Below are 22,189 nucleotides of genomic sequence, written 5' to 3'. Positions count from 1 at the left end.
TGCTTTATGGTTGTCTTTAGAGTCCTTAGCTATTTTTTTCTCAAAATTAGCTTTGGATGATTTTATGAGAGCTCTTAGTTTTTACTTATAGTGATCAGCGGTGTCTTACCTTTTAAGGATTTTGCTCTATCTTGTAGTAGCTTTCTCCTTTTATTGTAGAGTTTGTTTATGGCTGGGGTCCACCAGACTGACGCTTGCCTTTGGTACAAAGAGTCTTTGTTTTGCTTGGGATTGCCTGATCCATGCAGCCTGCAGGTGCTGGTAGAAGGCATTTGTAAGTGATTCAGCGGTTTGAGTAATGTTAACCGCCGGCTCAGGGGCCTTAAAGGAGACCACACTAGTCTTTAGAAGTGTGAAGTCGGCTTTTGAGAAGTTCTTTACTGTGGTCTTTCATTTCGGGTGGGGGCGGGATGAGGACCTCCAGCGAGATTAGTTTGTGATCAGATCTCACCAGTGAGGGGTATACTTCTGGCGTTGAACATTGTGCTCCCATGTTCGTGATGATGAGATCAAGTATGTTCTCTCCTCTTGTGGGGATGGTGACTAGTTGTTCCATGGCATTTGAGTTTATGAATTCCAGGAACTTTTGGGCTAGAGTGTTTGGGCTTGAGTAGTGTTCCCAGTCTACATTAGGGTAGTTGAAGTCACCTAGTATGATGGTGTTCGGAGATACATTTATCCCCTCCAGTGTTTTCAGGAAGGCCATGTGAGGTTCCTGAGTTTGCGAGGGTGGCCTGTAACATGCTATAATTTGCATAGCAGTCTTGCCTATGGTTAATTGCACGTGGATGGTTTCCGATGCATCGTGCGATGCCACCAATCTTGAGGTGTGGGTGTCCTTGATGAATATGGATACCCCTCCTCCTTTCTTGGTATTGTCCGGGTTTTGTGGCCGGAACGCATGATATGAGGTAAAACCTGATAGTGCTGGGGTGCTCTCAGGAGCCTTGAACCAGGTTTCTGTCACAGCACAGACATCGATGTTCTCCATACTGAGAAGGGCCTCGAGTGCGTGCATCTTGAGGTTGAGACTTCTGGCATTGAGCAGCATTACCCTTAGTTTTTTTTCTTTGTTTTGTTCTAGGGTGGTAGGTTTAGAATTTGAGCCTTGCCTAAAAAAGGCACTATGGGGGTGGCAAGAGCCTTTGCCAAAATCCGAAATCCCAGGGGTGACAAGTGCAAGCCGTCCCTTGCGAAGCAGCGTGGCTTGTCCAGCATGTCATCCCAGGCACCTGCTTTCGTGGCATACAGATGTTGGTGTGACATTTTTTAATGGCTGCTTTTATTATGTTATGTTAAACATTGCTCACATTTTGTCAACTGTAGCAAAACTGTGTGTATTTGACAGCTAACTGTTAGTGTTGGCAATCTAAATGCTCAGTGCTGACATGCCGGAAAAAAAGACTGAAAACCCGGAGAAGAGCAAATCTCGAAGATCACTCTTCTCTTTAAAACTTCTTTTTGAAGGGGGTTTCAAGCCCTTCCACACACCCTCCATTTGGGGAGCTTATATATACCAACTCCAAGATCACCATACCTCAGAGAAAAGGGAATATTCTAAGAAATGGCATCTCAGGCTTAGTATATGTAAGTTTGTTCTTTCAGCCAATCAGTCTCCATATTTAAGGACTAACTTTAAGAAGTACTGACATTTCAAACAGTTACCATATTTCACTTTGGCTGCAGTTGTGCCAGTATGGAGTTAGCAGCCCCCTCACTAGAAGTACATTTGCTGTTGCATTTTGCAGGATGACATTTTTTCTCATTAGATACTTTTTTGTGTGATTGTAAGGAATACTATGCAGGTTTCTTTGCAGCGGCATGGTGTGTTTCAATATTTTGTCTGTAGTTGTTTGACAAAGGTAGGTATTGGAGAGATTACAAAATGAACTGTTAGGTTTGTTTTTGTGATTGGATGACTTTTGATACTTCAGGTGAGTGACAGTGTGTGTCCTTGATGCATTTTTGCAATACAATGAGTTTTGATGGAACAGACCATTGATGCTGACAACTATATTCTGCTTGTTATACTGCTAGCTATGCAGGTACAGACTTCTAATTCAATAACTTGTTAAATAGCACTACATTTGATTCCACACTAAGATGCATATGAGAAGAAAAGGTCAGCTGTGCTACTCCCAGGTTGAGGTGCTAGGTGATGCAAAAATCCAGAAGCTTGTGTCAATTCAATACTCCTAGTTATGTCCCAGGTTTCAAAATGAGTGAACTCTTTATCTGTTTGCTTTTTGACTCCCTCCCTGCCTATCATCAACTTTCTTCCAATGAGTTGTGCCCACTCGTTGTCTAGCAGTGACAAAGTGGCCACTGGCATAGACAAGAAACAACTGAAAAGAGCTGTCACACAGGCAGGTATGAAGGCTACTTTACCCCAACCACCCACTGACTATCAGCCTCCCTGGCAGCCTACAGCCCACAGAGTGGCTCAGCAATCCCATACCACAGACTGTAACATCCAACAGTCCAAGGAAGCACAAAGAACATCAGACATCCTCAGACATCCCCTGCAGCCTTAAAGTCCAGCTAGTGACTTGCCACCATCCCATCATTGCCATTAGCCTGTTCTGTCCATTGGCCCATAAGAAATCCTTGTTTAATTCTGAATGCTGGACATTTCTAGTAAAGCTGTCATCCTGCCTCAGCTGGCTGACATGAGCACCCACATCGCCATGTAGGTACTACAAATATGCCAGTGAAGGCTACTGCCAATGGCTTGCAAACAGGAAGCTCAATTCTACAGGCTGTGACTACATTCAATGCCACAACAATCTCTATTTGCATAAAAACAACCAACTAATCAGAACCACCCCTCCTTCCCTTACTGGATAGCTAAGCAGGTACCAGCTGGTTATACCTATCCCACCTGCCCATCTCTTGAGCTGCTAATAGGACTCTTTTTGCTTGTGTCATTGTGGGAGTTTATCTCTCTTTGCCACAGATCCAGACCACGCGAGTGTTGCTTTTTCAGCTAGGCATTTCCCCAGGTTGCCAGCATTCAGCCACCAACTGTGTCCCCATTTCTTAATCCTGTATGTCTTGTTTACAGTGTGCTTAGAGAGGCGTGGTCAGGTACACTATGAATGGTTTCTCTATGTCACATCTGCAGATAACTGCAGTATAAAAGATGCTCCTTTTTCATATGGTCATCTCAAAATGATACTGATTTGTGTTCTCATTTCTTTAACAAGAATGAGTAAGACAGGTTCAGGGTGCTAATTCTGGCCTACATTGCTGTCGCAAGAGTATACCAGCAACCAGTGAGACTAGGATTAGCTCAGTTTAACTCAAAGAAACAAAGGCATCTAAGAGCACATGTGTGAGTACAGTCGTTCACTCTGCAGGTGCTGCCATCACAATGGCAGTAGACGTTATTTGTGTCAATAATGTATAATATAGAGGTACACTTTGGGAAAGTCAACCATAACATGCAGATACAAACTCTGATATCTAACTAATTGTAAGAAAGGAGTGGATAAATGAAATTAAGAAAAAAGTTGTGATAGGTGGTTCATTCCACAAAGAACTGTTCCTGGAAAACATGTTCTCGCTATGTGTAGGAGTCCTTGCTACTCAGAGTTTTCATTATGAATCAAAATGTTAACTCACTGATGATTTTGAAATAAGCAATATCTGCAGAATTAATGGAGATATATTTGAAGGAACTCACATAAGCAAGTGCTGGACAAAAAACAATTGGGTATGATAAGTAGAAAGCCAAAGTTTTCTGACTTATTAACCTGGAATGTGACTGGATTCAACTGAGGTATAAATATGTATAGTAGAAAAATTGGGTATGATTCATAAAGAAGTTTTTCACAATGAGATTCGCTATACGTTCTTTATGCAGGTTTGCACTGGTGGTGTGACAGTTAGATTCTTGAATGTCACATTACTTTTACTATTGTGTTGACATAATCAAGAGCAGATCAAAAAGAAAGCAAACATTCTGCTATGTTACATTAGTAAGGAATGCTTCTGTTTCACAAGATTCATGATGGAGGGCTCCAGATGTCATAATATTATAGTGTCCAACCAGACATGTGACCCCAGAGTCTCAGCAAACCTTTCCCTAATCATGGCACCTTACAGGTATTTGTGGGTGGATGGTGGAGCAGGGAGGGGCCTGCCACACATCTGGGTAGCTCCTCAGCACTTTACCCCCTACTTTTGCAGCATGGCACCCTTGTACACAATGCACACTGCATGTTTACTTAAGGTATACAACATCAGGATTGGCAAACAGAAGGCAAACTGTATGCTGAACAGATGCTTAAACTGCATATCAGCAAATTACTGCGTACCGTAGGGTCATACCTTCGTAGCTCTGGGAAGCAAGCCCAAGGCCTCTGACCACTGAGAAGCTTGACACCATAGGGTCATACCTTCGTAGCTCTGGGAAGCAAGCCCAAGGCCTCTGACCACTGAGAAGCTTGACACCATAGGGTCATACCTTCGTAGCTCTGGGAAGCAAGCCCAAGGCCTCTGACCACTGAGAAGCTTGACACCATAGGGTCATACCTTCGTAGCTCTGGGAAGCAAGCCCAAGGCCTCTGACCACTGAGAAGCTTGACACCATAGGGTCATACCTTCGTAGCTCTGGGAAGCAAGCCCAAGGCCTCTGACCACTGAGAAGCTTGTCACCATAGGATCATGCATTCAAAGCTCTGGTAAGCAAGCTCAAGGCCTTCGACCATGGAGAAGCTTGACACCCATTGCATGTTGGGACTTTTTAAAAGCATAGATGTATGACCGGAGTTTAATCATAAGGTAGGAGCTATTCCATATGTGTGGGCATCTTTGAGATTTGAAGTTGTCACATTTCATGGTACAGTTAATACTCATTTTTACTGTGGCTGAGTTCCCTATTGTGCTCAAGTCAGCAGGCAATATTTCAAGTAAAGCATTTCAAGCAGTAACAGCCCCTGTATGTCAGGCACAGGTCACTAAGAAAGCAGTAACACACAGAAAAAAACTGATAGTTGCTGTAGTCTGCTATAAAACAAGTCTTGAATCGTTTGCTTCTCTCTGAGGAATGTGTGTATCGTCTCCAACTGCATCAGATCGGGAGTGAGCAAGTTACAGACAGGCAGCAGCATTCGATAGTTGGTCACATAAGAATTACGATTACCTCCATCATATTGTTGACCCCACAGAAGATTAGGTGAAATAATCCGTATGTTTTGAAGACAATATGAGCTATATGGGTGTCCAAAGAAAGGCTATCATCTACAAGGACTCCAAAGTTTGTCAGTGTTTAGTTGTTGTTCAACAACAGTACATAAAGCTGGTGGGTGGATGGATCATGGTTTGTCAAATGCCATAATACTGCATTTTTCAACTATGCAGGTAAGGTCAATTCTACTGCAGAATTCATGTGCAATGCTAACTTCTGTTTAAAGGACATATATTTTAGTGGTGTTAAGGTGAATGCTCCCATGTTGGTGGTCATCTGCATATTTGGTGAACCAATCACTGGAGTTAATTCTCATGTCTGAGAAAAAGATGCCATAAATGCATGGCCTTAAGACAAAACCTTGAGGGACTTCACTGTTGGCAGTGGATGGTAATGATAGGTGCCTTCCATTTCTTGCCTACAATGTACGGTCATGTAGCCAATTGCAGGCTCAGGTTATTACAGTTTCATTTACCTTTTGACCCTTTAGTTTATGCATGACTTTATCTAGCTAGACTGAGTTAAGTTGCATGGGCACATAAACCATCCATGGTGGTGACACACTCTTAAAGAAATTTATCTAGCAGTTCTAGCTAGACTGAGTTAAGCTGCATGGGCACATAAACCATCCATGGTGGTGACACACTCTTAAAGAAATGTACAAAGTTAAGCATACAAGATCAACCTTTGACAAACCCATACAGATTTATGTAATAAAGAAATGGGTTTTTCATGTCTACCTAAATAAGATCCATAAAGGTTCTCTCCCTCACTTTGGGCAATATACTTATGAGTCTAATTGGTCTCCAATTATTTTGATCCATGGATCGGTCTCCTATCTGGCTTGGGACTATAGTCATCTATTTCCAGATATCATTAATATAGCCATTTTAATGTTCCATTGAGAATTTGCATACAGGTTTATACTAGGCTGTTTTTTCTAGGTACCTGGGCCTGCAGACAATCAAGCCTTACACTACAGGACTTTAGCCAGTTCATTCACTTTAACTGACTGAGTTACCTACCTGATGTACAAGGACAAGAGCAGAGCAAGGGGCCATCATACAGGCAGCTGTAAGGGTGTTTTGTGCCTATGCTGGCATCCTACCTACTAGGGTATTTGTACTGATACTAACCCCACCCCTTGGGTGGAGGTGAAAAGCTATCCATGATACTACGAAAGCTAACAATGACTTCCTCTTCTGAGTGCATGCTTCTCTGTACTCTGTTTGAAGGCTGTCACCAGACTGTAGCTTCATTGGCTGCAACCATGCACCTTCTCTGAAGGATTGTGGCAGTGGGTGTCATGCTGTGTCAAACCCTGCCACCAGGCTGTGCATGCTCATCTTCCCCTCCCAGCTCCCAGCTACTAATCAAACTAGGGTCACCTGAACCATGGTCAGGGCTTTATCCCTCTTTGTTACCAGAGATGGCTCTATCCTGAACTATTTCTGAGTGTACAAACTTGGCATGATGGTATCTCATCTGGTCTCAAGGAACTGGTGCTTCTGATTTTATTGAGGCAGAGGTGACCATTTCAGATGTAAATTTGGGGGGGGGGGCTTATGTTGGAAAGAGGAAGAGTGTATGAGGACCTCCCTTTGTGGGCTGAAATGTGCACAAAGTGATTTAGTACAGTGTCAGTAGTGTTACAATGATTAGCATAGAATTATTATATAGCAGAGAAGGATACTCCTAGACAATAGCCATTATTTCTACAGTTAGTGGGGGAAGCCCCAGACAATGACCATTTCTGCATACATTATAGGTAATGGAGAAGCATTACTACATAGATATCCTAAGGGAATGGGGCCCTGAATGATATTTGCTTTTTCTATGGGATGGGTGGTGGGAGGGTCATACCTAAATAATGGATACCAAATGGTATTTTATTAGGTGATGAAGGGTCCTATATATGAACATTACTTACATAACATTGATGGTAGGTACTGGTAGTACCAATTCTACTTTGGCACAACCTTGGTATGTACACTGATCAAGGTGGTCTTTTGGAATGCAGAGCAAAAACTACCACTACTCTCTCAAGGAATAAAGATTATGCACTCATGCCATAAGTAGTTAGAGCAATGGGCTGAAGTGTGCAGTAAATCTTCACCGCCTAGCACTCACTGGGTTATGTCATCAAGTCTGTCTTCATGACTTCCACTTTAACCTTAAAAATAAAAGAAGTGTCAGCGGCAATGAACAACTTATCTTGGACTGTTAAAAGAAATCACAAATCACAAAATATTCAAAAAAATTAATTTCCACATTTTATGTGAAAGTAGTTGAATTTGGCTTGCAGCAATGAAACTGTTCAATGAAAACTGGAAAAATAATAAATAATAAACTGTAAATGTTCCCCAAAGTACATAACAGACTTAAAGTAAATCCTGCAGAGAATATCTGAAGTACATTTTAAAGATGTTAAACACTAGAAAGTAGAGATTTATTAAATTATAAAGCAAGATGCAATCTGTGACAGGCAAGTACTCTAACGGCTTGCCTTTTTGTTACTATCATGTCACACTGGTGTCATCCATTAAAGATGAAGCCTAGTAATGTAAATCATTTTAACACAAAAATATAATGTATGTATATATAATAAAGATACAGGAATGCTCAATTCAATATCAAGAGCAGAGCAGTTCTTGTTTTAAAGGAGTGCAAAATGTGAATTCTAATCTACTAACAATCATTTTTTTGTGTTTTTATTCTATACACAAGCCTAATTCTGAACCTATACATATATCATCAGAATGTAAAATGCACAGTCATTTGTACCTTACCTGGCTGGAAGTCCACAGTCCGCAGCATATCTGCAACACTGTCAATGTTGATAAAAAAATGGTCCATTCGTTCATAACCTGATTCAGTCCGCTCCAGTGATGTATGTTTGGATAAATCAACAACCCTGAAATTAATAATATTAAAAAAATCTTAAAATATTTTTTTAAGTTCTGCTTCAAGCCCTACTTCCTAACATTTATTAGCTATATCAAAAAGAGAAAGTAACCATTTTCACCAAGATTTGGGCTGTTATCTGAAATGTTTGCACTTTCTTTCAGGTAAACATTTACTGCATGATTCTGTTATGCCAATGCAATGAAAGGCATTACAAGGCTGAATTTCTGTTTATACAGCAAAGGGATAAAAGAAAATACATTAAATTCTGCACTTTGCTATAGAACAAATGTCCTCTTATATTACATATACAAAAAGGTGGACACCATGGAAAAGCAAAATGTGATCTGACCTCCAACCACTTTGTTTCATATTTTGAAGCTGTTAGCTCCTAAATGTAATACCTAGCTCTGCCATGTTGTCCTCAGCACTCACAGGCAGTGTATTCTAAACCTCTATCACCCTTCACATGAAGTAAATCCTTAAACCTCCCCTCTAAGCCACTATCTCCCAGACAACTGTCATTCTTGACCCCTCGTCCCAGGCACAGTACCTTTTGCTGCATAATGTTTTAATAGAACCTAACAGTATGATATCTAGCAGTATGCTTGCAGTGCCCACTAGAACCAAATACATTAGGAAATTCAAAAAAAGAAACCACTCTAGCAGTCAGTTGATATAAACTGTAGAACAAAATGAAAAAAACTCCTTAAATTACCAACTAAGACTAGAACTCTCCAGCATGAAATTAACATAAAAAACTCACTATGAAGTTGAAGGTCACTATAAGGACTGGTCACTATAAGGACTAGCAAAGCGCTCCATGAGATGAAACTCACATATGAAGTCCTTCTTCAGTCAGCTACAATACAAATCTAAGGAATAATCCACAATATTGTTTTGAACTTTTCCACACTGATTCCTCCTACCCCTACTTGAACCCAAATAACATTGCAAACATACTGGCAAATAAGGCTGCTAACAACATTTTCCCTGAAACTCCAGTTCCCAACACCAGTCATCTTTGAGTCACTCCCCTCCCCTACCATTACTAAGGAACACATCCTTAATGAAATTTCAAGGATCAAAAACACTTCTTCTAAGGGTCCTAATAATATATATTGCTGTCTAATTAAGTGTCAGACGTGCACTCACAAAAACACTCCTTAAACTGTTTAATCTAAGCCAAGCAATAAGCTATGTCTCCAAAGAGTGCTGCACTGCTGTAGTCATGGCCCTCCACAAGGGTGGACCACCATGGACCCTGAAAACAGCAGACCTATCAGGCTTACAACTCTTAGCTATGTAGGCATGGTGAGCATTATCACTACCCTCATAAATTATAATATCAAAAATCTCAGTTAGCTCGATCCGTAACAATGTGACTTTGTAAAGAGAAGACTGTGCCTGCTAAACCTTGTCAGTTTTTTTGAGACAGTTACACAACTATTTGACAGTGGAAATACTGTTCAAGCTACCTTTCTTGATCTGGTCAAAGCATTTCACACAATACCACATGAAAGAATTATTAATAAGCTAATGATCTTAAACTTTGGTCCCTAAGTGGTATGGATGGCCAGCTGGCTCAAGGACAGAATGCATGTTGAATATGTCGGTGATGCCACTTCAAACAGACCATGCCTGTTCACTCTGACTGAATTCTTGAAATGGTTAAGAAGAGCTATGGGTAAGGGGCATACACTCCATGCTGCCTACCTGCAACTTATCAAAGCCTTCAACTCTATCCCTCCATGCTGAGATTATTTATAAACTCTCCTAACTCAACATTAACCCCCATACATACCCTATGCTGTCTTGCAGTTAGCACAGAGGATTAATGCTGTCCTGCAGTTAGCACAGAGGATTAATGCTGCCCTGCAGTTAGCACAGAGGATTAATGCTGTCCTGCAGTTAGCACAGAGGATTAATGCTGCCCTGCAGTTAGCACAGAGGATTAATGCTGCCCTGCAGTTAGCACAGAGGATTAATGCTGTCCTGCAGTTAGCACAGAGGATTAACGCTGTCCAGCAGTTAGCACAGAGGATTAACGCTGTCCAGCAGTTAGCACAGAGGATTAATGCTGCCCTGCAGTTAGCACAGAGGATTAACGCTGCCCTGCATTTAGCAGAGAGGATTAATGCTGCCCTGCAGTTAGCACAGAGGATTAATGCTGTCCTGCAGTTAGCACAGAGGATTAATGCTGCCCTGCAGTTAGCACAGAGGATTACTGCTGTCCTGCCATTAGCACAGAGGATTAATGTTGCCCTGCAGTTAGCACAGAGGATTAATGCTGCCCTGCAGTTAGCACAGAGGATTAATGCTGTCCTGCAGTTAGCACAGAGGATTAATGCTGCCCTGCAGTTAGCACAGAGGATTAACGCTGCCCTGCATTTAGCAGAGAGGATTAATGCTGCCCTGCAGTTAGCACAGAGGATTAATGCTGTCCTGCAGTTAGCACAGAGGATTAATGCTGCCCTGCAGTTAGCACAGAGGATTACTGCTGTCCTGCCATTAGCACAGAGGATTAATGTTGCCCTGCAGTTAGCACAGAGGATTAATGCTGCCCTGCAATTAGCACAGAGGATTAATGCTGCCCTGCAGTTAGCACAGAGGATTAATGCTGCCCTGCAGTTAGCACAGAGGATTAATGCTGTCCTGCAATTAGCACAGAGGATTAATGCTCTGAGTTGCTGATGAGCTGCTTCCTGATTGTTTGCACTTCCATTTGCCTATTGCATGACTCTGAGCAAGTCACTTAACCAAACAGTCTCTGGAGGGACACTTGTATCTAGTTTGCTTAACCATTTAACAAATATTTAAAATAAAAAAAGAACATAAGTTTGCTGGACAGGTAATTGGCTATCTGAGAGAACCTATACAGTTAAGATTGAGAGGACTTGTTGTAGACCAGGGATGTTAAACCTTTTTACTTTGGGACCCATTTACTGTACATGGAGATGCTCGGGGGCCACCTTACCACACTGAATATGCATCTGCTTTTTACACACACCACAACCAGTGGTGCACCTCAGTCACAGAACAAAAACACTGCTGGTTTCAGAATCACTTTCTTGTCGGACAGGAAACAGGCTTACAACTTGAGACATTTACAAATAGTATCCTTGCTTCAACCGCACAAATGTAATGGTGAAATGTATATATATTAGTTTTAAAAATGTTATAACTGTGCAAATCCAGGTGAAAGTTTTACCTAAAAGGGGTACAACAAATGTCAAAAGTCAGAATAAAAAAACCTGCTGAGATATGTGACTTGCAAGACCACAGTTAATGGGATGTCTGACACTGTCTGACACTGCTTGTTTTTGCACAAGGGGTCTATGTCTGCCCTAACTGTAGAAGTGTCAGCGCGAAGTGTATCTGCCAGATGTGCATCTGTCATAAGAGATGTTGATTTACTTTTTATATTCTTCAATCTGGACAAGTGCTGATCACAACAGCACATGCTGCCAAAAAGTCCAGTAACTATGAAAGATAATCTTTGTAAAAGACTATGCTATTTCATAGCAATTGCTATGATGCTTGGATATATTTATGTAGAAGCTGGTCGAGAATCCACTGTAATTGAAATCTGGAAGAAACCTTAGATTTGTTTTACTAACGTTTGACTTGTTGATGGCCTGAACAAAAAATCATGCATAAGGAAATCGATTCAGTCTTTCCTAACCCTCCAAAAAGACAATTATCTTCTGTAAACCACTCTGGTGTTAGACTCGGATGAAACATAAACAACAAATGTCCAGAGACATAAATTGTATTGTTGAGTTTCTGGGAGAAGAAGTCAAAGCACCTGGATAAAATCAACAAATACAAAGTATAGACTGCCAAAAACTAAATAGGCTAATGAAGTGTTGTTATAGGGCAATACTACTCAGTGCAACACTCTACCAGTGATCAGTTGCTATCACACACATCCTGCCCAGACCACCACAGACAGCTACTCACTGAGTGCAATACTGATGCTTGACTGTTACAGAAAGTGAAAAAATATGCACACTACCTCTGCAAAGCCAGAATAATAAATGCTTACTTTAAGCAAGTAACAGTTGTAAGTCACTTTTATCCAAAGGCAACCCCTGCATCCAATAATTAAAGTCAGCTTTATTGACTGATATATCTCAGATCGAATGTAATAAAATAAAAAGAGCAACAATTGGACAAATGTATTTTAATCACACTCCTACAAAGATATGACCAATTTACACATCAATCCCTTCAGTAGTTTAACACACAAGGGTCTACTTCAGAAGACACACAAGATTCTGCTTCAGAAGAATGAAATACCACAACACCAACTTTCACAATCCAGAGATGAGAAGGCAGACAACATCAGAATACTGACATACTGGAACACCGACTACAAACTCTAGGTAACTAACCTCTTGTCAAAAAAATATAAAATTAAACCAAAGCAAATTAAACCCCCACTCCCCTAACTAAATATACCAACTCTGAGGTTGCACTACCGTGGGGGTAAGGGGCAAAGTTCAACATGGTGACCAAGTGGTTACTTGCCTGGAGTTCACAGTCAGTGTTCCAGGACATCAGTTTTCTGATGTTGTCAGCCTTCTTATCTTGGGATTGTGAAAATCGGTGTTGTGATATTTCTGCCTTCCAAAGTAGACCCTTGCAACAGTAAATGACACCATTTCCCCATCAGTCCCTTCAGTACTTTGTCCATGTCTGCATAGGCACTTCACTGACACCAAAATGAAACACTTCCCCCAGCTATCTCTTCAATAATCTGCCCGAGTATGCACAAGTGCAAAAATGAATCATTTCCCCCGGTGATCTTTTCAGTATTTTGTCCACATATGCAGAAGCACCAAAATGAAACACTTCCCCCAACACCCCCTTCATGTCCATGTATGTACAAGCACCAAAATGAAACAGTTACTCCAATGAGCCCTTCAATAGCCTGTCCATGTATGCATGCAAAAGCATCAAAATGAAACATTTCCCACAGTGACCCCTTCAGAAGAATTTCCATGTATACACAAGCACCACAATTAAACATTTCCCCAATTACCCTTTCAGTAGCCTGTCTATGGCTGCATAAGCACCAAAATGAAACATTTCCCCCAGTGACACCTTTAGTAGTTTGTCCATTTCTGCACAAGCAGTTAAATGACATCAGCATAAAAAATTCAGCAGGTAGTTGGTCTGCTGAGGGAGAGCATGGTTTTAGTTTTTGTATAAGGGTTCGAATATATGTAGTTGGGACAGGTTGAAAATGAAAAAGAGGGGGTGAGGTTGAGTTATAAAAAGGTAAAGTGAAGCTATTAGGTGACAGCTGACTAGCTAGTGTTTGGATAACATTAGAAAAGAAGGTATTAAATGTATTGGCTGTATTTATGGATTATTATGGTCAGTATTTTGAGGGTTAGGTGTGGTGGATTGACCTGGGTGGAGTAATTGGTTAACGCTAGTCCAGAATTTTTGTGGATTGTTTTGGTTATTTTGTTGAAATTGTAGGTAGTAATTTCTTTTATCAGAGAGTATAGCTTTCTTAGTGTCATTTCTTAACTGTCTAAATGTTTGTTGGTCAACAGGGTTTTTAGTCATTCTCCATTTGGCCCAATATTTATTTCTAAGATGCATTTTGTGTTTGGTTACTTTTGAAAGCCATGGGGCAGACTTGGTTTTAATTCTAATTAATCTGGTTGGAGCATGGTGGTTAAGAATGGCAAGGAAGTTAGAGTTAAAAGTATTTGATGGCTTCTTCTAAAAAGAGGTGTTTTAAGGGAGACCAATTGCAAGCTCTTAGTTTCTTTTCGAATAGCTCAGGATTAAAGTACTTTTTGGATCTGATATTTCTGTCAGATGTTGGATTGGGAGTATGGGTTTTATGGCTGATAATATAGGTAAGTGAGTGGTCACTTATATCATCAGGGAGGGTTCCAGAATCATAATTGTGAGGGTGATGGTTTATGAGAATCCAGTCTAATATGCTTGCTTTCTTGTTAGCTTTATTGATCCTAGTGGGGGATGTAATGGTTTGAGAAAACTCATATAGGTTACTGTGGGTTGTAGGGAGGTTGCTACAACAGCAGTTCCAATCAATGTTTATATCTCCTAGGATTATGGTTTCTTGGGGCAGGTAGCCAGCAAAGGATATTTTCCATGGTGGCAATGTTATTACCAGGAGGAAGATACATACAGATGATATGGATGGATTTGGTATTGTTAATATGAAGTTTGGAGATGAGAATTTCTGCATTGGAATCAAGAGGTATTTTACAGTCATAGGTGGTTAACTGTAAGCCAGATTTAAATAGAATAGCTACCCCACAACCCTTCTGGGCTTTACTCGGTCAAGTCTTAACATGTTATATCCAGGTGGAAGGATTTCATTGTCTTTTGTTGCAAGTTTTAACCATGTTTCTGTTAAGCAGAGGATATCAAAGGAATAGACTTCTACTAGAGCTTGGAGTTGAGATACTTTGTTGTTTATGCTACGTATATTAAGATGGGTTACTTGGAGGGAGTTAGATGGTTTACTAAGGGAATCAATAGGTGAGTGATTTTGGCTATGGAGAGTGCTAGGAGTTTTTGTTGGGCCTGGGTTAGGGTGGATGTCACCATCTTTTAATGAGAGTAGTAATCCTATATAGCTTGGGTTAGGGAATTTGTTATATAGTGGTAGATTTTTCCTGAGATTAAGAGTGTTATATTTAATATGTAATATTCTATGATACGTTGCAAGTAGGTAGTTGGGTGAAGATGTTATATTAGCATGGTTATAAAGGAGTGGTAGGGAGAGAGCACTGGTTTCCTTATTAGGATAGTGATGGTGTGGATGTAGTGAGTATTCATAGGAGGTGAGTAAGTAGGCAAAGGTTAGAGGAAGAAGTAGTAATAGTGTGAATAAAGGTAGGACATATAATGGGATGGGTGGTTTATACATTGTACAAATTTACTATTGGATGTGTGCAGGTAGAATTTGGAAGTATAAAGGGTGAGGATGGGGAAGTGTGAAAGGTTGTGGTAAGATAGAAGGGAGTGTTAAGAGAAGATAGATATGAGAGAAGATGAACAGTGGTAAAGTGCTCAGAAAGTAATGGGAAGAGGAAGAGGTGTGGCTAGTAATTCTAAGAGTAATTGAAAGAGGAAGAGGTGTGACTTAGTAAGTATAAGAGTAGGACCCCTGGGGTGGGTGGGAATTGGGGGTAGGGAGGGGAGTGGAGTGAGCCCGCAAGACGAACAGAGCATGGTTTTAGTTTTTGTATAAGGGTTCGAATATATGTAGTTGGGACAGGTTGAAAATGAAAAAGAGGGGGTGAGGTTGAGTTATAAAAAGGTAAAGTGAAGCTATTAGGTGACAGCTGACTAGCTAGTGTTTGGATAACATTAGAAAAGAAGGTATTAAATGTATTGGCTGTATTTATGGATTATTATGGTCAGTATTTTGAGGGTTAGGTGTGGTGGATTGACCTGGGTGGAGTAATTGGTTAACGCTAGTCCAGAATTTTTGTGGATTGTTTTGGTTATTTTGTTGAAATTGTAGGTAGTAATTTCTTTTATCAGAGAGTATAGCTTTCTTAGTGTCATTTCTTAACTGTCTAAATGTTTGTTGGTCAACAGGGTTTTTAGTCATTCTCCATTTGGCCCAATATTTATTTCTAAGATGCATTTTGTGTTTGGTTACTTTTGAAAGCCATGGGGCAGACTTGGTTTTAATTCTAATTAATCTGGTTGGAGCATGGTGGTTAAGAATGGCAAGGAAGTTAGAGTTAAAAGTATTTGATGGCTTCTTCTAAAAGAGGTGTTTTAAGGGAGACCAATTGCAAGCTCTTAGTTTCTTTTCGAATAGCTCAGGATTAAAGTACTTTTTGGATCTGATATTTCTGTCAGATGTTGGATTGGGAGTATGGGTTTTATGGCTGATAATATAGGTAAGTGAGTGGTCACTTATATCATCAGGGAGGGTTCCAGAATCATAATTGTGAGGGTGATGGTTTATGAGAATCCAGTCTAATATGCTTGCTTTCTTGTTAGCTTTATTGATCCTAGTGGGGGATGTAATGGTTTGAGAAAACTCATATAGGTTACTGTGGGTTGTAGGGAGGTTGCTACAACAGCAGTTCCAATCAATGTTTATATCTCCTAGGATTATGGTTTCTTGGGGCAGGTAGCCAGCAAAGGATATTTTCCATGGTGGCAATGTTATTACCAGGAGGAAGATACATACAGATGATATGGATGGATTTGGTATTGTTAATATGAAGTTTGGAGATGAGAATTTCTGCATTGGAATCAAGAGGTATTTTACAGTCATAGGTGGTTAACTGTAAGCCAGATTTAAATAGAATAGCTACCCCACAACCCTTCTGGGCTTTACTCGGTCAAGTCTTAACATGTTATATCCAGGTGGAAGGATTTCATTGTCTTTGGTTGCAGGTTTTAACCATGTTTCTGTTAAGCAGAGGATATCAAAGGAATAGACTTCTACTACAGCTTGGAGTTGAGATACTTTGCTGTTTATGCTACGTATATTAAGATGGGCTACTTGGAGGGAGTTAGATGGTTCACTAAGGGAATCAATAGATGAGTGATTTTAGCTATGGAGAGTGCTAGTAGTTTTTGTTGGGCCTGGGTTAGGGTGGATGCCACCATCTTTTAATGAGAGTAGTAATTCTATATAGCTTGGGTTAGGGAATTTGTTGTATAGTGGTAGATTTTTCCTGAGATTAAGAGTGTTATATTTAATATGTAATATTCTATGATACTTTGCAAGTAGGTAGTTGGGTGAAGATGTTATATTAGCATGGTTATAAAGGAGTGGTAGGGAGAGAGCACTGGTTTCCTTATTAGGATAGTGATGGTGTGGATGTAGTGAGTATTCATAGGAGGTGAGTAAGTAGGCAAAGGTTAGAGGAAGAAGTAGTAATAGTGTGAATAAAGGTAGGACATATAATGGGATGGGTGGTTTATACATTGTACAAATTTACTATTGGATGTGTGCAGGTAGAATTTGGAAGTATAAAGGGTGAGGATGGGGAAGTGTGAAAGGTTGTGGTAAGATAGAAGGGAGTGTTAAGAGAAGATAGATATGAGAGAAGATGAACAGTGGTAAAGTGCTCAGAAAGTAATGGGAAGAGGAAGAGGTGTGGCTAGTAATTCTAAGAGTAATTGAAAGAGGAAGAGGTGTGACTTAGTAAGTATAAGAGTAGGACCCCTGGGGTGGGTGGGAATTGGGGGTAGGGAGGGGAGTGGAGTGAGCCCGCAAGACGAACAGAGTGGGTTGAGACAGATACAGATGCAGTTATAAAAAACAATCAGCAGGACTGACTCCAGAAGGTAAGTTGGAAAAGACAGATGTGGGAAAAGGATAGTGAGAATTGAGCCTAGAAGAGGTGGATGTGGACAGTAGAAGTAGAGGGTAAAATGAGAGGACTGAATATCAGTTAAGGAACAACAGGAGAAATTAATGTAAGTATCTGGGCATAAGAGATATGAAAGAGAGTATGGCTGTGGTAAGGGAGCCACCTAGTGGACAAGTCTGATATTGCAAGGCTGATAAGAGAGGGAATTAGAGTACAACAAGGAAAAAGGTTGCTAGACAAAAGGAGTTTCTATGAAGGATGGGGAAGAGAGTGTGTGAAGGTACAGCAGGGGGGGGGGGAATAGAGGCTGCTGACTGTCCTAGCTCAGGACTTTCTCTAACCCTGTAGTATAGGTAGAATAGTAGAAAGTCTTTCTGGAAGGAATTATTCCACAAACATACTTTAACTGGTGTCCTTGAGAGAGGGATTGTAGGGTAGTTATTCAGTGAGGTGAACCACCGATAATTGGAGAGGGTCCTTTATGTTCCTATAGACTAGTGCAGGAAGCACAAGATGAGCAGGTAACTTAAGGAGGCAAGAGAGAGACGGTAGGGATGAGAAACAGTAGTTATCACATAGCAAGGTATGCTTGCTCAAACATTACACTAATCATTCAGAGACAAATATATTGATAGCAAGATGTCACAGACTTCACTGTGGGATGGTTATTATTAGGAACTGCTAAGAGTTTAACACAGCAAACACACGTCATAAAGTAAACCAACTAAGTAATGACCCTGATGTAGAATCCAGATGAACCACAGCTCGAACAGGAGGAATAATCAACAAAGGATTTTACTGTAGTAGACAAGGTTCCAAAAAAAGGCAAAGAATCTAGGTAACAGAGTTCCACAAAACAGAAGTAAATTCCTGGTTAAGCACTTTCATCCGTGTAACAGCAGACTTCTTCAGAACCAGTACTAAAGCGCAATGGATCTCATTTTAAAAAATAAAATTTGGCGTCAAAAATGCATACATTTTAAAGTCACAGCAACCATCAAATACATCTGTTGTAAACAACTGCTTGATGACAACCATAATACATTATGCAAAGATTAAAAATGACTAAAGTGTTGCTAATAAAGCTAGTCTAAAAGTAAAAATAAAACTACTGATACAATATATCATAAAAAAGAATGTACATATGAAGTCCATGTTCGTATTCACTTGGTGAAGAATTTATCAATAGTATAACTCTAGTATTAGAAGAAAAATGAATAAAATAATAAATAATGAATAAAATATAATAAAATATGTATATCGTAATGTAAACTACATATTAAATGTAATCAATAGAGTAAATAGAATGAATAGACAATATCTAAAATAGTGAAATAACAGATGTGCATAATATAAAGTATACCCACAAATATACACAATAAATTTGATATCAAATCCAACTGGACTAAAAAAGATATATAATGTATGTCTCAAGGTATGAAATAGATACATAAGGAATAACTCTAGAGACTTCCCATAATTTAATCAATCAATAAAAAAGGTTTTATATTAATATAGTCATTTAATCCGGGGCTAGTAGTAGCATCACATAATATTTGCCATTTGCTTTCCAACAAGGCCAAATAAGTTTTCCAATTACCTCCACAAGCAGTGGAGTCAATATGATCAATAATACTGAAAAGAAATGAATGTTCCTGCCCTCTCTCTAAAATGTGTTTACTTAAGGCATTGTTGGTATCTTGTTTTTTGATTTTATACAAGTGTTCATAAATTCTAGTCTTGAACTTTCTCTCTGTCTTCCCAATATAGTATGCGTTACATAAGGTGCATGTCGCAACATATGCCACTCTAGAACTGTTGCAATTACCCGATAAACTATGTAAATGGGTCTTCGTCATGTTATTCAACCTAATAACTTTCGCTTCATTAATATTTTTACATTGGTTGCACGTGCCACATTTTTTTGTTGTTCCTTTTTTACTATTCAACACCTTCTTAGTAATTTTGTTGCTCTCCAACATATTTTTTAAATTAAGGGAAGTTTTATAAACACATTTTGGGAAGGTACCTACAACTTCACCAACTTCATCCAGAACAGTTAAAAGATTCCAGTGTTTATGTAAAATTTATTTTACTAAGTTGGTGTAAGGGCTGAACATAATCACACAAACATTTCTACTGTTGTAACCATCTTTCTTTAAAGGAGTAAAGGGTTTCCCCAACAAAGGTGGGTACTTATGGTCCCATTCCTTCTTAACAAAAGTAACTATGGGCTTTAACAAATGAGTAGGATACCCTCTCTTAATGAACATGTCATATATTTTATCCAATTCCTTTTCCATAGTATCTTTATTGGATGACATACGTGCTGCGCATATACATTGTCCTTTAAACACGTTCTTAAAAACGTGTGGTGGATGACTGCTACCATAACATAAATAATCATTAGAGAAGGTATCTTTTCTATAGATTTTTGACTCAAAACCCTTTTCATTAATATTTACATAAGTGTCTAAATAAGAGATACCTTCCTTCTCTACCTTATATGTGAATTTTAAAAAACTAGTCGTATTATTAATATAATCTATAAAGTTCTTGATCATGTCTCCTGGTCCTTTCCAAAGGATAAATAAATCATCTATGTACCTGGTGTAATACACCATATATTTATATAGTACTCACTAGGAAATATATATAAGGATTCCCATTCTAACATGACGAGATTAGCAAACACTGGGGCACAAGAAGCACCCATAGCGACGCCACTACATTGTCTGAATAATTCCCCCTGAAATTGGAGATAATTATGGTACAATACTAATACCATCATGTCGACAATAAGATTAATTTTGTCCCAAGTCATGGTGGAATATTTTCTTAAACTATTGAAAAAGTATTCTAACCCAATCTCTTTGGGAATGCTTGAAAAAAGATCAACAACATCGACTGTTAAGAAGATGAGGTCTTTTTGCCATATTTCAGGTGTTAAATTTCCTAGGAAATTCCATGAATCCTTTGTAAGATGTCTCACATTATCTTATATGTGCTTGGTCCAAACATCAATGGTAACCCCTATATTGTAAGTCTTAGATTTAGAACCAGAAATAATTGGCCTGAAAGGAGGTTTTTCTAGGCTTTTATGTATTTTAGGGATACCGATGATGGAGGCCATCCTCGAAAATTCTTCTCTTATAAATTCATAAGTATCATTTGTTATCCGGTTATCCAGTAGATATTCCTCTATGGAGAGGTCTATCCTCCTGTACCCTATATTGACTTGATTTAGGGAAACATCTTCATAATTACCAGACTGGCGGAGTATGTTGTTTATTTCATTATTGTAATCAAATGTGGTGAACAACACTATTTTTTAAAATTCACATATAAGGTAGAGAAGGAAGGTATCTCTTATTTAGACACTTATGTAAATATTAATGAAAAGGGTTTTGAGTCAAAAATCTATAGAAAAGATACCTTCTCTAATGATTATTTATGTTATGGTAGTAGTCATCCACCACACGTTTTTAAGAACGTGTTTAAAGGACAATGTAAACGCGCAGCACGTATGTCATCCAATAAAGATACTATGGAAAAGGAATTGGATAAAATATATGACATGTTCATTAAGAGAGGGTATCCTACTCATTTGTTAAAGCCCATAGTTACTTTTGTTAAGAAGGAATGGGACCATAAGTACTCACCTCTGTTGGGGAAACCCTTTACTCCTTTAAAGAAAGATGGTTACAACAGTAGAAATGTTTGTGTGATTATGTTCAGCCCTTACACCAACTTAGTAAAATAAATTTTACATAAACACTGGAATCTTTTAACTGTTCTGGATGAAGTTGGTGAAGTTGTAGGTACCTTCCCAAAATGTGTTTATAAAACTTCCCTTAATTTAAAAAATATGTTGGAGAGCAACAAAATTACTAAGAAGGTGTTGAATAGTAAAAAAGGAACAACAAAAAAATGTGGCACGTGCAACCAATGTAAAAATATTAATGAAGCGAAAGTTATTAGGTTGAATAATATGACGAAGACCCATTTACATAGTTTATCGGGTAATTGCAACAGTTCTAGAATGGTATATGTTGCGACATGCACCTTATGTAACGCATACTATATTTGGAAGAGAGAGAAAGTTCAAGACTAGAATTTATGAACACTTGTATAAAATCAAAAAACAAGATACCAACAATGCCTTAAGTAAACACATTTTAGAGAGAGGGCAGGAACATTCATTTCTTTTCAGTATTATTGATCATATTGACTCCACTGCTTGTGGAGGTAATTGGAAAACTTATTTGGCCTTGTTGGAAAGCAAATGGCAAATATTATGTGATGCTACTACTAGCCCCGGATTAAATGACTATATTAGTATAAAACCTTTTTTATTGATTGATTAAATCATGGGAAGTCTCTAGAGTTATTCCTTATGTATCTATTTCATACCTTGGGACATACATTATATATCTTTTTTAGTCCAGTTGGATTTGACATCAAATTTATTGCGTATATTTGTGGGTATACTTTATATTATGCACATCAGTTATTTCACTATTTTAGATATTGTCTATTCATTCTATTTACTCTATTTATTATATTTAATATGTAATTTACATTACGATATACATATTTTATTATATTTTATTCATCATTTATTATTTTATTCATTTTTCTTCTAATACTAGAGTTATACTATTGATAACTTCTTCACCAAGTGAATACGAACATGGACTTCATATATACGTTCTTTTTCATGATATATTGTATCAGTAGTTTTATTTTT

General features: G+C 38.9%; 1 protein-coding gene across 2 annotated transcripts in view; it reads right to left on the bottom strand.

Moving 5' to 3' along the window:
• Positions 1-22,189, bottom strand: part of TRIM54 (tripartite motif containing 54) — a 1,123,771-nt gene that overhangs the window by 141,909 nt on the left and 959,673 nt on the right. For both annotated transcript variants that reach the window (XM_044075469.1, XM_044075470.1), the window contains one exon: positions 7,981-8,105. In XM_044075469.1, coding sequence (XP_043931404.1) covers positions 7,981-8,105 — 125 coding nt within the window. The remainder of the gene's footprint in view (positions 1-7,980; positions 8,106-22,189) is intronic.

The sequence above is a fragment of the Protopterus annectens genome, chromosome 6.part1 (assembly GCF_019279795.1).
Source record: "Protopterus annectens isolate FY-2018-M chromosome 6.part1, PAN1.0, whole genome shotgun sequence".
NCBI classification, from domain to species: Eukaryota; Metazoa; Chordata; order Ceratodontiformes; family Protopteridae; genus Protopterus; species Protopterus annectens.
Note: the sequence above shows the minus strand (reverse complement) of the source record. Positions and strands in the feature narration are given on the sequence as shown.